This window comes from Amblyraja radiata, chromosome 15 (assembly GCF_010909765.2).
Source record: "Amblyraja radiata isolate CabotCenter1 chromosome 15, sAmbRad1.1.pri, whole genome shotgun sequence".
Taxonomy (NCBI): domain Eukaryota; kingdom Metazoa; phylum Chordata; class Chondrichthyes; order Rajiformes; family Rajidae; genus Amblyraja; species Amblyraja radiata.
In genome coordinates, this window is record NC_045970.1 from 49,424,611 (window position 1) to 49,439,385 (window position 14,775).

The 14,775-nt window shown below is 45.7% G+C and overlaps 1 protein-coding gene and 1 pseudogene across 1 annotated transcript; both read left to right on the forward strand.

Annotated features, from left to right (window-relative positions):
* LOC116981369 overlaps positions 1–14,775 on the forward strand; it is a 63,122-nt pseudogene that overhangs the window by 46,480 nt on the left and 1,867 nt on the right.
* Positions 5,958–13,870, forward strand: LOC116981425 (interferon-induced protein with tetratricopeptide repeats 5-like). Its single transcript, XM_033034478.1, has 2 exons — positions 5,958–6,245; positions 12,517–13,870. Exons 1-2 carry the CDS (start codon positions 6,241–6,243, stop codon positions 13,868–13,870), a joined length of 1,359 nt encoding a protein of 452 aa, XP_032890369.1. The 5' UTR covers positions 5,958–6,240.

A 14,775-nucleotide genomic window follows, 5' to 3' on the forward strand; every position in this document is an offset into this window, starting at 1 on the left:
TGGCCAGAGACGTCGGGAGTCAGACGAGAGCAGTGCCCACAGGCCCACAGCCAGCGCAGAGAAGCAGCGCTAAATCTAACTCAACTCTGCCTGTCCCACCAGGTTAACCTACAGCCCTGCCTGGACTTACGGGAAATATGGCCCAGGCTTATAGCCAGCACGGAGAAGTAGCGCTAGCTCCATGGCTCCGGACTGGTGTCCCGTCAGTCCAGGCAGCGCTGTAGGTTAACCCGGCCAGACAGGCAGAGTTGAGCTGCATTTAGCACTGGATTGAGCTGAAATTACCATTCACAGGGCCCACAGCTGAAGCTTCCGAAGCCTCGTGTGTTATGTGTGTGAGTGTGCACCAAGAAATTGTTTTCCCCCTGTCCCCCCCCCATATTTTGATAGCAATTTCCATGCCCGATATAAACGAGACTGTGGGACCCCATCCTACCCCTTCCGAAGTCCACAATCAGTTACTTGGTTTTGCTGGTGTTGAGAGCCAGGTTATTGTGCTGGCATCATTTGGTCAATCGATCGATCTCGCTTCTATACTCTGACTCGTCCCCATCAGTGATACGTCCCACAATAGTGGTGTCGTCAGCGAACTTGATGATGGAGTTCGCACTATATCCGGCTACGCAGTCATGAGTATGGAGTGAGTACAGCAGGGGGCTGAGCACGCAGCCTTGAGGTGCTCCCATGCTGATTGTTATCGAAGATGACACATTTCCACCAATACGGACAGACTGTGGTCTGTGAATGAGGAAGTCGAGGATCCAATTGCAGAGGGATGCGCAGAGACCCAGATCTGAGAGCTTGGTAACCAGCTTGGAGGGGATGATTGTGTTAAATGCCGAGCTGTAGTCAATGAATAACAGCCTGACATATGAGTTTTTGTTGTCCAAGTGGTCCAGAGCGGATTGGAGAGCCAGTGAGATTGCATCCACTGTTGATCTGTTGTGGTGGTAAGCGAACTGCAGTGGGACCAGGTTTTTGTCGAGGTATGATTTGATTTGTGCCATGAATAGCCTCTCAAAGCACTTCATCACCACCGACGTTAGTGCCACAGGTCAATAGTCATTGAGGCACGTCACCTTGCTCTTCTTGGGCACCGGTATTATTGATGCCCTTTTAAAGCAGGTGGAAACCTCAGACCTGAGAAGTGAGAGGTTGAAAATGTCCGTAAAAACTCCAGCCATTTGTTCCGCACGGGTTTACAAAACACGCCCGGGTATACCATCAGGTCCAGGCGCCCCTCTGAAGGATCTTCTGACGTACACCTAACTTATTGCAAAAGAATTGGAAACTGGAAAAAAGAAGTTTGAACTTGGATGTCCTCCTGCAAGACTAGAGGTAAAAGGAAGCCATACAGAATTTGTTTTAAAAGGCCAGTATTTACAGCTTCTTGTTAAAACAGGAAGTATTTACAGCTGTGTTCAAAAGGGAACTGCAGATGCTGGAATATCGAAGGTACACAAAATTGCTGGAGGAACTCAGCGGGTGCAGCAGCATCTATGGAGCGAAGGAAATAGGCGACGTTTCGGGCCGAAACCCTTCTTCAGACTGCCAAAAGGGAACTGCAGATGCTGGAATATCGAAGGTACACAAAATTGCTGGAGGAACTCAGCGGGTGCAGCAGCATCTATGGAGCGAAGGAAATAGGCGACGTTTCGGGCCGAAACCCTTCTTTATTTACAGCTTCCTGTTTGTAGTTTGTTTGGTTGTTTGTTTGTCTTTTTGCACAAAGTCCGCGAGCATTGCCACTTTCCATTTCACTGCACATCTCGTATGTGTATGTGACGAATAAACTTGACTTGACTTGAAACCAGCCATGAACATAAGCGAACGCATCGCACTGAATTATATACGTGCTTCCCTAATCCCGGACAATTGGAACGAGTCTCCCCCTGGGTGAATAAACTTGAACAATTAACAGTGACGCCTTATTTGTTCTTTGGGGTCCCGGGATTAGGAATAAAACCAAAGGGATCGATTTGAGATGGGAGACACCTCTGAGTCACAGCTTGGTCAAACGGTCATGGAAAAGCATTTTCTTTACCCTGTGAGCGGTGCTCACCATCTGTTTGCACATATTACAAGTTCTTGGTAATGGAACAGTGCTTCCACGCCTTAAATAGAATCCAAAATTTCCTGGAATTTAATGGTATTTCCTGTAATTCTCAAAAATGCTTCCTGCGTGCTATTTGTCGTTGGTTTTTTTGCGGGCACACGTTATCAACACAAAGAAGAACAAGGCAAAACAGATCTATGTAACTGCACCGTATCTGCCTGCTTCTGTTAATCACTTGTACAGTATTATGCAAAGCAGCTTTTGTTGCCTCCAACAGCTTTCGTTGTCTTTGTTTTTTCAACCTGCTCTCATGTGTCTCAGTTTCTGCTCTCTCTCCCTCCCACTCTCCCTCTCTTCCTTCCTCCTTCCCTCCATCCCTCCCTCTCTCACTCCCTCCCCTTTCCCTCCCTCCCACTCTCCCCCTCTTCGTCCCTCTCTCACTCTCCCTCCCTCGCTCCCTCTCTCTCTCTCCCTCCCTCTCCCTCCGTCTCTCCCTCTCTCCCTCCCCCTCCCTCCTTCCTTCTCTCCATCTCTCTCTCCCTCCCTCTCTCTCTCACTATCCCTCCCCGTTTCTCTCCCTCCCTCCTCCCCTTTCCCTCCCTCCCTCCCCCTCTCTCTCTTCCTCCCTCTCTCTCCCCAATCCTTTTTTCTCCCTCCCTCTCTCGCTTCCCCTCCCTCCCCCTCTCCCTCCTCTCTCTCCGTCCTCCCTCTCTCCCTCCCTCCTTCTCCCTCTCTTCCTCCCGCTCCCACTCTTTCTCCGCACTCCCTCCTCTCCCTCTCTCCACCCCTCCCTCTCGGCCCCTTGAGCACACCCACCGTTCTGTAAGATCAAGGCCAATCCCAATGGAACTGCAATCCCACCGCCCACTGGTAACCTTTCACCACTTTACTTATCCAGAATTCTACCACTGCCTGAAAAATAATCAAAGGCACAACTTCCACTGAGAAAGAGAATTCCAAAGACTCATTGTTATACGATAATTTTCCCGAACAGTCTGTGACCCATAGCGCTGTGGCCATAGCACTATGTTTAAAGCACATAGCGCTGCAGCCGACAGCTCTTTGTTTAAATTCCCACGCATTAAACTGACAGTACTCTGGTTAAACCTTTGAGCGACAAACCGGCATTGCTGTGTGTATTACCTTTACACCCCTTCATGGGCCTGTTGCGGAAATTTACCGAAATTATTCAATTTCCCTAAAATTACCCGAAGACAACCAGAATGTCCCGCATTTCGAGTAATTTCCTTCAAAGTGGAAACACTGTAATGGATGTGTGTTCACATTGCACAGTTATGGGCCTGTCTCACTTTGGCAATTCTTAGGCAACTGCCGGTGACTGTCATAGTCGTATCAGGTCACTGAAAAAACGGCGACTGGACCTCCCCCCCCCCCCCACGACAATGTCTACGACAAGCTACAACAACCTACCACCTAGTCGATGTCAAGCTACGGCAAGCTCCGGACAACCGGTGACCCAATCGTCGCCACCTAGGACGTCCACCTATGACCACACCTACGACAACCTACGAAGACACCTACGACAACCTACGTCTACCCGCGACAAGCAACAACCCTGTCGATGACAACTGAAGACAATTCACGTCATGTTGGCCCCAAAACAATGGAATCGCCCAGTTTTTCTATAAACGGGGTTGTAGGATGGGGTTTCCAATCATTCTGTGTCATGACTACCATGGAGAAACTTCGGAGGGCTTTGCTCTCACAAGCAGGAGAAGCCCTGCTGCTTGTAGCAGCCCTCATGCTGAAAGATCAGCAAGACAGAAGGACAAGAAGAATGGGGAAGAAGAAGCCCAAGAAGAGGTTGAAGTCCTTGTCCCTAAACAGACCCAGGTTGGGCCAGTATGAAAACCTGATAACTGAGCTCCAGCAAGATGATGAGGCTGCCTTCAGACACTTCACCAGGTTCCCCCCTGAACTGTTTCAGGAGCTGAAGACAAGGGTGGGCCCTCTCCTGGAGAAAACGGAGACCTCCATGAGGAAGCCACTGGAACCAGGCCTGCGCCGAGCCATCACCCTCCGCTACCTGGCATCAGGAGACACCTACAAGAGCCTCTCCTACAACTTTCTTGTGGCCCACAACACCATCAGCAAGGTTGTCCGAGAGACCTGTGAGGCCATCATCAATGCTTATGAAGATGAAGTCATGGACTGCCCAAGTACACCAGATGAGTGGACGAGAGTGGCGCAGGGCTTTGATTCCAGATGGAACGTCCTGCACACATGTGGGGCAGTGGACGGCAAGCATGTGGCCATCAGGTGTCCACCCAAGGGAGCTTCAATGTACTTCAACTACAAGAAGTTCCATTCCATCGTACTCTTAGCTGTGGAGGATGCAAACTACAACTTCCTGTTTGTGGATGTGGGCACACGTGGCAGTGTCACAGATGGTGGGATCTGGAGAGAGACCTCCCTTGGGCAGGCACTGGAAGAAGAGTGAGCAGGCTATCCTGATCCAGAACCTCTGCCAGGAGAAGACAACCCTGACATCCATTGCACACTGGTTGCTGATGATGCCTTCCCACTCAGGTCATGGATGATGAAGCCACACCCTCACAGGCAGATGTCAAGGGAGCAGAGGATCTTCAACTACAGGCTGTCCAGGGCTAGGAGTGTCGTGGAAAAACGCCTTTGGTATCCTCGCCAGCAGATTCAGATGCTTGCGGACTACGATGTAGCAGGAGCCCAAAAATGTGGTGACCATTGTCTACGCAGCATGTGCCCTCCACAACCTGATCCGTACCAGAAGTGCTGCAGCAGCAGGGTGACCGAGTGGACAACCAGACAGGCAACATCACGCCAGGCTCATGGAGAGCTGGAGGACAGGCTGCACCCATGGTGGCACTGGAGAGATTGCCAGGAAGCACCGGCAACAAGAGAGCCAAGGACCAGAGAGACCATCTCTGCACTTACTTCAACTCTGAACTAGGCAGTGTACCATGGCAGAGCGACATGATCTGAAGACCAGCAGCAAACAGCCCACACCACAAACAGAAGTCCACCACTCCAGGATGAGAGCCCACAACAGACCACAAGTCCCTTTTCAGGGCCACCCACATCCTCCCAAAAGAGTTTAATTTTTAATGCAGGGCAATGCTTGTGTTTGTGTTTGTTTTATTGATCAAAATATATGAAATTTAAATATTTGAAAGTGATGCCATGAGACACTACTCTGAAATATAATATCTTCACACATCAATTTGCATTCAAAATGTCAAGCATTTCCTTTATTGATATTGAAACAAACAAAAGGCTTAACAACAAAAAGGTTGATAAGAACATACAACAGTGCGTACAAAAATATTATAATCACATAAAATTTGAAATTGCCTATAAAAAATCTATATAGAATCATCACTTTAACAACAAAAGAAAACCGGTCACCACCGGCGACAACCTATGTCACCTGGTGACAACCTACGTTAACCTGGCGACAACCTATGTCACCTGGTGACAACCTACGACAGCCCCTACGTCAGGAGAAGTCAAGCTACGCTCATTGGCGTCAGACCCACTGTCGACGAAAAATGTTCAACATGTTGAAAATCCAGCGGCGACCAGAAAGACGCTACGACTCTTTGGGCGACTGCAGAGACGACTCACGGCCATACAGGCAACACCCCGGCGACCATGTGGCGAAAGCCTAGTCGCCGGCAGTCGCCTAAAAATATCGCCCAAGTGGGACAGGCCCATAAAGAAGCAATTTTTTCAAATTGTTCAAGATTTTCATTGTTTAAGGTACATCATAAAGCTGTCATTGTGATTTGATGGTCTGTATGAGGTTACAAGTATGTTGGCCAAGTTTACGAAAGTTAGATAATGAAATGGAAAGGAATTTTTACTTGAAAAAAAGCGAGCATACATTCTACATCTGTAGGTTTTTCTCTTTTGGAAAAAGGGGGGATGTTATGGTATAGCATATGCATGTAATGTATGCTACAAGTGATTGAACGACTTAATAAAGTCCACTCATGTGTGTGGGGATTCACTCCGGAAACATGTCCCCAAAGAGTTAAGACTTGATTGTTTCAGTTTCCAGTTTCATTTCCACTTTCAGGGAGTGAACTATTTGGACTCAGCCCACCCAGTGGACTATAAAAACACCGCACACCGTCTCTGGTCCAGCCAGTTCTCGGAAGCAAGACGGAATCCTGAACAGCAGCATGAGGTAAGGGACATCTTCACTTTGTGCAGTGATATCGGAGATCAGGACCTTCCCAGGCACTGACGCCGACATTAGGTGGATGAGTAGAGAAGCTTAGTTTTTAGTCTTTAGACTTGCAGCGCGGAAACAGCACCGCCGACTCGCCGAGACCGCCCCGACCAGTGATCCCCGCTCATTAACACTATCCTGCACACACTGGGGACAATTTACATTGATACCCAGCCAATTAACCTACAAACCTGTACGTCTTTGGGGTGTGCGAGGAAACTGAAGATCTTGGAGGAAACTCACGCAGGTCACGGGGAGAACGTACAGACAAGCGCCCGTAGTCAGGATCGAACCCGGGTCTCTGGTGCTGAAAGGTAATAGCTCTACCGCTGCGCCAACCCGCCACCCGCTAGGAGTTGAGAGGTCATGTTACACTTATATAAGACATTGGTCGGGCCACATTTAGAGTATCGTGTTCAATTTTGGGCACCGTGTAATAGGAAAGATGTTGTCAAGCTGGAAAGGGTGCAGAGAAGATCTATCAGGATGTTGCCAGGACTCGAGGGTTTGAGCTATAGGGAGAGGTTGAGCAGGCTGGGTCTTTATTCCTTGGAGTGCAGGAGGATGAGGGGTGATCTTATAGAGGTGTTCAAAATCATGAGAGGAATATATAGGATTAATGCACAGAGTATTTTACCCAGAGTAAGTGAATCAAGAACTAGAGGACACTGAGGGGCGGGAATTTAATAGGGACCTTTAAAACATTAAAACAACAAATGAAATTCTTTTTTGATACAAATGAGACACCAGGCATTTCACCATCTTTATTATGGGAAACTTTTAAGGCATTTATACGTGGAGTTATAATCTCATATCAAAGTTACCAAAATAAAAAGAACTCCATAGAACAAGAGACTTTAGAAAAGGAAATTAAAATATTAGAATTAGATAACGCAAAAGACCCAACTATAGATAAACATAATAAGATCACATTATTGAAATTTAAACTTAATCGAATATTATCGGCAAGAGTAATAAGATTATTTCAGATCACAAAACAGGCACAGTTTGAATTTGGTGATAAACCACATAAACTTCTGGCTAGACAATTGAAGAAACAGGAAAAGGAAAAGACGATTACTAAAATCAAATCAGAGAATGGGGAACTATTAACGTTACCCCAGGATATTAATAAAAGGTTTGCCCAATTTTATCAAAACTTATATACGTCTAATATTAAAATAGAAGACAATAAAATTGTAGATTTTTTAGATAATTGTAATCTGCCAAAATTGGATAGTTTGGAACAAGAGGAATTAGGAGCTCAGATCACAAGGGAAGAAATGTGAAACAATAAAAGAGCTGAAAAATGGGAAAACGCCAGGACCAGATGGTTTTAATAATGAATTTTATAAAGGTTTTCAGGAGTTAATGGTACCACGGTTACTTAAATTATATATGTATGCCTTTACCGAAAATAAATTACCAGAAACATTAGCCGAATCCACAATTACGCAAATACCTAAAAAAGATAAGGACTTAGAAGAACCGGGCTCATATCGAGCCATATCACTCCTAAATACAGATAAGAAAATTTTATCAAGAATTTTAGCAAGAAGATTGAGTAAATATATTAATAAATTGATAAATCTGGACCAAACAGGGTTTATACTTAAAAGACAATCATCTAACAATTTGAGACGCCTTTTTAATATAATGTATTCATACAATAAATTTGATTCCCTGATTAAATTTTGGAGAACGCTCCCACTATCATTAATCGGCAGAATAAACGCTATAAAAATGATAGCGCTACCACAAATAATATATTTATTCCAATCTATACCAATATATATACCAAAACACTTTTTTTTTAAATTAGACTCGAATATTTTTAATTTTATTTGGGATTATAAAGCACATAGAATTAAAAGAGATCACTTGTGCAAACCCAAAGAGGTGGGGGGATTTGCACTACCTAATTTTCTATACTATTATTGGGCAGTACATATTAAGAATATAATTTATTGGTTGGATAGTCTGCTCAACAGTTGGAATTGATAAGAATGGATAAAGAGGATTGCGTCCCCTACGATTTAGGACCAATAAAGCTGAATAATATGTTATATAAGAAGAATCCAATTATACAAAATACAATACGAATCTGGAAACAAATAAAATTAACTTTAAAATTAAGAAACTTATCAGTGCTAACACCAATAGTGAATAACCCAGTATTTAAACCATCTGGTATGGATAAAACATATAATCAATGGGAAAGAGTGGGAATTAAAAAGGTAGGTGACTTGTATGTATTGGGAAATTTATTATCATTCCAACATCTAAAATCAAAATTTTAATTGAATATCAATCAATATTTTAATTACCTACAGGTGGTGATTTTATGAAGAAATATATACCAAGATTCCAAAGTATAATTTTAGACCCACTGGAAGAAGTAATGAATATCAATGCGGAGTCAAAAAAATTAATATAACCATATAACAATTACAGCACGGAAACAGGCCATCTCAGCCCTACAAGTCCGTGCCGAACAACTTTTTTCCCTTAGTCCCACCTGCCTGCACTCATACCATAACCCTCCATTCCCTTCTCATCCATATGCCTATCCAATTTATTTTTAAATGATACCAACGAACCTGCCTCCACCACTTCCACTGGAAGCTCATTCCACACCGCTACCACTCTCTGAGTAAAGAAGTTCCCCCTCATGTTACCCCTAAACTTCAGTCCCTTAATTCTGAAGTCATGTCCTCTTGTTTGAATCTTCCCTATTCTCAAAGGGAAAAGCTTGTCCACATCAACTCTGTCTATCCCTCTCATCATTTTAAAGACCTCTATCAAGTCCCCCCTTAACCTTCTGCGCTCCAGAGAATAAAGACCTAACTTATTCAACCTATCTCTGTAACTTAGTTATTGAAACCCAGGCAACATTCTAGTAAATCTCCTCTGTACTCTCTCTATTTTGTTGACATCCTTCCTATAATTGGGCGACCAAAATTGTACACCATACTCCAGATTTGGTCTCACCATATTCCCAGATCCCTCTGTTCAACTGTATTCTTCAATTCCCTACCATTTACCATGTACGTCCTATTTTGATTTGTCCTGCCAAGGTGTAGCACCTCACATTTATCAGCATTAAACTCCATCTGCCATCTTTCAGCCCATTCTTCCAAATGGCCTAAATCACTCTGTAGACTTTGGAAATCCTCTTCAAGTAAATATCATACTTGTATAACAGTATTTTAAACATAGAATTACCATCAACAGAGGCATTTAGAGAAGACTGGGAAAAATAATTAATGACAAAAATCTCAATAGAAACATGGGAAAAATATTTGATACGTACATAACTGTTCGATCAATGCTCGACATAATTTAATCCAATTTAAAATATTACATAGATTATATTATTCCAAAACTATGTTGAATAAATTTTATCCAAATATTTCTCCCATTTGTGATAAATGTCTTTCTCAAAATGCCAATATTACGCACTCATTTGTCTCTTGTACAAAACTTTATAAATTTTGGTGTGACATATTTGATATATTCTCAAAGCTATTTAAGACAACAATAGAGCCTAATACTGAAATGATTATATTTGGAGTAAGTGGAGATGGGAACAAATTAAATACACACCAAAACTCATTTTTCAATTATGGGTTAATAACAGCAAAAAAACTTATACTTAAATTTTGGAAAAATGCTAATATACCAACATTTAAAATGTGGATCAGTAATATGCTGGACACAGCACATTTGGAAGAAATGAGACTCCTCCTAATAGACAAACAAGACCAATTCTTAATGAGTTGGTCCCCATTTATTGATTTATTGGATTCATGTGGTAACATAGTATCATGAAAACTAAAAGTTTCAGGTATGGGTGAAAGATGATTTAGAATATAAAAAATTCATCTCCTTGTGGCGAATGAATAATCTCCCTCCTGCTTTCCTTCTTCACTTATTCCTTTTTTTCACGTTTTCTTTATCTGTTTTTCACTCACGTTCATTAGTCTATTCTTCACTTTTCACAACCTCTTTTTCCTCTCTCTTTTCTCACTTCTCTCTTTAATTTTAAAAAAAGGAAGTTGTACAGAGAATGTAATTTGTTAACATAATTTTTGTACCAATGCATTGTACTTATTTCTAATAAATTAAAAAAAAATTTAAAAAATGGGACTAGTTTGGATGGGGCATCTCGATCTGCATGGACAAGTTGGGATGAAGGGCCTATTTCCATGCTGTAAGACAATGACATATTGTAGAAAGGGTGCAATTGCTCTTGAGATGACCCAGGGGAGATTTATGAAGATGTTGGCAGGGCTGGAATTTTTCTTTCACTTTGAAGAAAGATTTGATAACTGGGATTGTATTCTCTGCAGCAACGGAGGTGAAGAAAATAATTAGTTGAGGTGAATAATATTATGAGAATAGGACCTGTTTCTCTTAACAAAGAGTGTAAGAAGGAACTGCAGATGCTGGTTTAAACTGAAAATAGACACAAAAAGCTGGAGTAACTCAGCGGGACAGGCAGCATCTCTGGAGAGAAAGAATGGGTGATGTTTCGGGTCGAGACCTTCAGACTGAAGAGGTTGAAAACCAGCCATATAGATGTAAAACACAATGACTGGAGATGTGTGTTATCCAACTAAGGGCAGAAATCAGAATCATGTGTTCCTCTTTATTGACGTGACACCATAATAAATATATTACAGAAAAAATAATTTAATGGGGTGGCACGGTGGCGCAGCGGTAGAGTTGCTGCCTTGCAGCACCACAGACCCAGATTTGATCCTGACTTTAGGTGCTGTCTGCACATTCTCCCTATTTGGTGCTGTCTGTACATTCTCCCTATTCTCCCAATTTGTACATTCTCCCTATGACCACATCGGGGCTGGAACAGTGCTTCCGGGAGGGGCTGTGATGCTCCCGGAAGGGCGGCCTGGCCTGAGGAAGGAACGGTGCTCCCGTCGCAGTGGCCGAGCTCGGGGAGGTACGGCGTTCCCAGCCCGAGGGAGGAGCGGCGCCCATGTCGGGGCGGCCCAGCCCAAGGGAGGAGCGGCGCCCATGTCGGGGCGGCCCAGCCCAAGTGAGGAGCGGCGCCCATGTCGGGGCAGCCCAGCCCGAGGGAGGAGCGGTGCCCATGTCGGGGCGGCCCAGCCCGAGGGAGGAGCGGCGCCCATGTCGGGGCGGCCCAGCCCGAGGGAGGAGCGGCGCCCATGTCGGGGCGGCCCGGCCCGGGGAAGAAGCAACGCCCAAGTCGGGGCGGCCCAGCCCGAGGGAGGTACGGCGCCCATGTCGGGGCGGCCTGGCGCGGGGCTGAGACAGTAACGGTACTCACGTGGGGGCGATCCGGCTCGGGGCTGGAACGGTGCTCCGGTGGCTGGGACGGTGTTCTGGCGGTGGTGGCCTGAGACCGGGGTTCGGCCGCGGGCCAGCGGCTGCGTCAGCAGGACTGGTGGGCGGCAGCTTCGACCACCCCGGGGCGCGGTGATTGAGCCGCGGGACAGTTTTTAACATCGCCCGGTGGGGGATCGCCTCAGCGCAGAGGGAGAAGAGGAGGGAAGAGACTGCAGCCCTAAGACTTTTGCCTCCATCACAGTGAGGGGATGCTGGGTGAACTACTGTGGTGGATGTTAATATGTGTTTATTGTTGGTTTTTATTGTATTGTATTGTATGTATGACTGCTACAATTTCGTTCAGACTTCGGCCTGAATGACAATAAAGGCTATCCAATCCAATCCAATATAGCTTAATTTCATTGATTTCGTATTGTTTCTATAGTCAAAGAGTAAGGTTGATTAATTTATTTGTGCAGAACAATGATGGAAGTCTGACAATTCTTGCCTTGCTTCTATCTTTTTTTTCTCTATATGTTTTCATAACAGCATGAATTATTATCTCATTTCCATACATGAGGTCATTCATGTGCTGCACCTCTTGATCAGAGCCTGGCTCTACTGTGGAATGTAATTTAGTTTAACCTTATTCATACCTATTCCAATTTCAAGCATAAATGTTGCATTCAAATGTAAGTTAAAAGACTTCCTACAGTATGCACCAATTGCCTGATAACAGCTTGGAAGAAACTGTCCCTGAATCTGGAGGTGTGCGTTTTCACACTTCTGTGCCTCTTGCCTGATGGGTGAGGGTAGAAGTGGCCAGGGAGCGACTCGTCCTTGATTATGCCTGACCCACTGAGCTACTCCAGCTTTTTGTGTGTTGTCCCATTGATCACCTTGTGCTCTCTTGCAGCGACACACTGAGGGAGTCCTTGTTGGTGAAGCTCGGCCAGCTTCAGTGCCACTTCACGTGGGGCCCACAGATGTACGACAGTGATCTGGACGACGTGAAGCAGAAGTTGCAGGATTCGATTATCATCGGCGGGAAGCACCAAGGCGTGCCGCACAACCACTTGGCTTACATCAACTACCTGCAGGGCAACTACGAAGAAGCTCTCCGTGACTTAGAGGAGGCGGAGAGACGTCTGAGGGAGATCCACGGGGATGGATTTGAGAGGAGGAGCATCGTCACCCATGGCAACCGGGCCTGGTTGCATTACCACATGGGGCAACTCAGCGAGGCCCACTCCTACCTCGACAAGCTGGAGGTGATGTGTGGCCCCCTCACACAGGGCCCGCACGTCACGGCAATGGTGCCCGAGGTGTGGGGGGAGAAGGGGTGGTCTTTGCTGAGCTCCCGCTCACGGTGCTGCGAGGAGGCGAAGGAATGTTTCGCCAGGGCTCTGGAGGAAGATCCCGACAACACGGAGTGGAACATGGGCTACGCCACCGCTCTGTACCGTCTGGAATCGATTTCCGCGATCCCGGAAAATCCCGAAGTGAGTCAGTCGGTGAGACAGCTGAGACGGGTGCTGGAGCTCGATCCGGGTGAATCTGTGGCCAGGGTGATGCTGGCCCTCAGGCTCCAAGAGTTCCAGCAAAAGGCGAATGAATTGGTTGAAGAAGCGTTGCGGACAAGCCCAGATTCTCCATTTGTGCTCCGCTATGCAGCAAAGTTTTACAGAATACAGCGCAATGTTGATAAAGCGATAGAGCTGTTGAAGAAAGGCTTAGAATTCAGTCCGCGCTCTCCCTTCTTGCACCATCAAATGGGTATGTGTTGCAGAGAAAAGCTAATGGCTCTGCGTAAAAATCAAGGCATTGCAGACCCAGGCCTGGAGGCTGTGTTGATCGACGATTGCAAGCACTATTTTGGAAAGGCATTTCAACTGAAGCCATCGTTTATTCTTGCACAGCTGGATTTTGCCGGGATCTGCTTAATGAATGGTGAATCAGACAGGGCGGTGAAGATATACAACATCCTCCGGAGATTAGAGGATGTCACTCCAGATAATAAGCAGGCAATAGAGTTACAGCTTGGATTATATGAACTGTATCACACCAAATCTGAATCAAACGCCATCCACCATTTTATGGAAGGCCTTAAAATCCAGCGCGGCACGAAATATTGGAAAATTTGTTACACTAAGTTGGAGCAGATTGCAAGAAGGCAAATTAACAGGAACCCGGACAACAGCAGAGCCTGGGGTATCCTGGGGTTTCTTCACCGAGAAGCCGGGGAGAATTCTGAAGCTGTTGAATGCTAATCAAAGGCCTTGCGGTTTGATCGCGGCAACGAAGAATATCTTCGTGAATTGCGCCCTTCTACTTAGGCTGGAGATACCAGGACCAGGAGGTAAGGGAGAGAAAGGTCCTTCCTCAACCATTCCTCACTGGAACATAGAACGTAACACAGTACAGCGCAGGAACAGGCCCTTCGGCCCACGGTGTCTGTGCAGAACACGATGCCAAGACCAAATCCTATCCGCCTCCATTCCCTGCATATCCATCGGCCAATCCAAAAGTCTGTCAAATGCCACAATCGTGCCACAACCACCACTCACGGCAGCAAGTTCCGGGCGCACACAGCCCTCTGTGTAAAAAAAACATGCCCCGCACATCTCCAATAGCTGATACCCTCTAGTCCAGGAACCTCCTCTGCACCCTTTCCAAAGCCTCCACATCCTTACAGCAATGGGGCGCCCTGAACTACATGTGATACTCCAAATGATCTCCAAATTACCAAAGTCCAATAAAGCTGCATCGTGACTCTATGACATACTCAATACATGGACCTATGAAGGCAAGCATAGTATACGGTGATGGACAAAAAAAACTGCAGTAATTCAGTGGGTCAGGCAGCATCTCTAGAAAAAAGGAATAGGTGACATTTCAGGACCAAGACCCTTCTTCAGACCCTAAACGTCACCTATTCCTTCTCTCCAGAGATGCTGCCTGACCCGCTGAGTCACCCCAGACTATTGTGTCTATCTTCGGTGTAAACCAGCATCTGCACTTTCCTTCCTCATCTTAAGCGGCCTTTTCACGGGGCGACTTGACGCAAGAGTTAACCGGAGTTTAACATCGTGGGAACCTCGTGCGATAACAGTACGGCATTCGTGGACCACCGTGGACCACCGTAGCGCTAACGGCAGGTCATCGTGTAACTTGG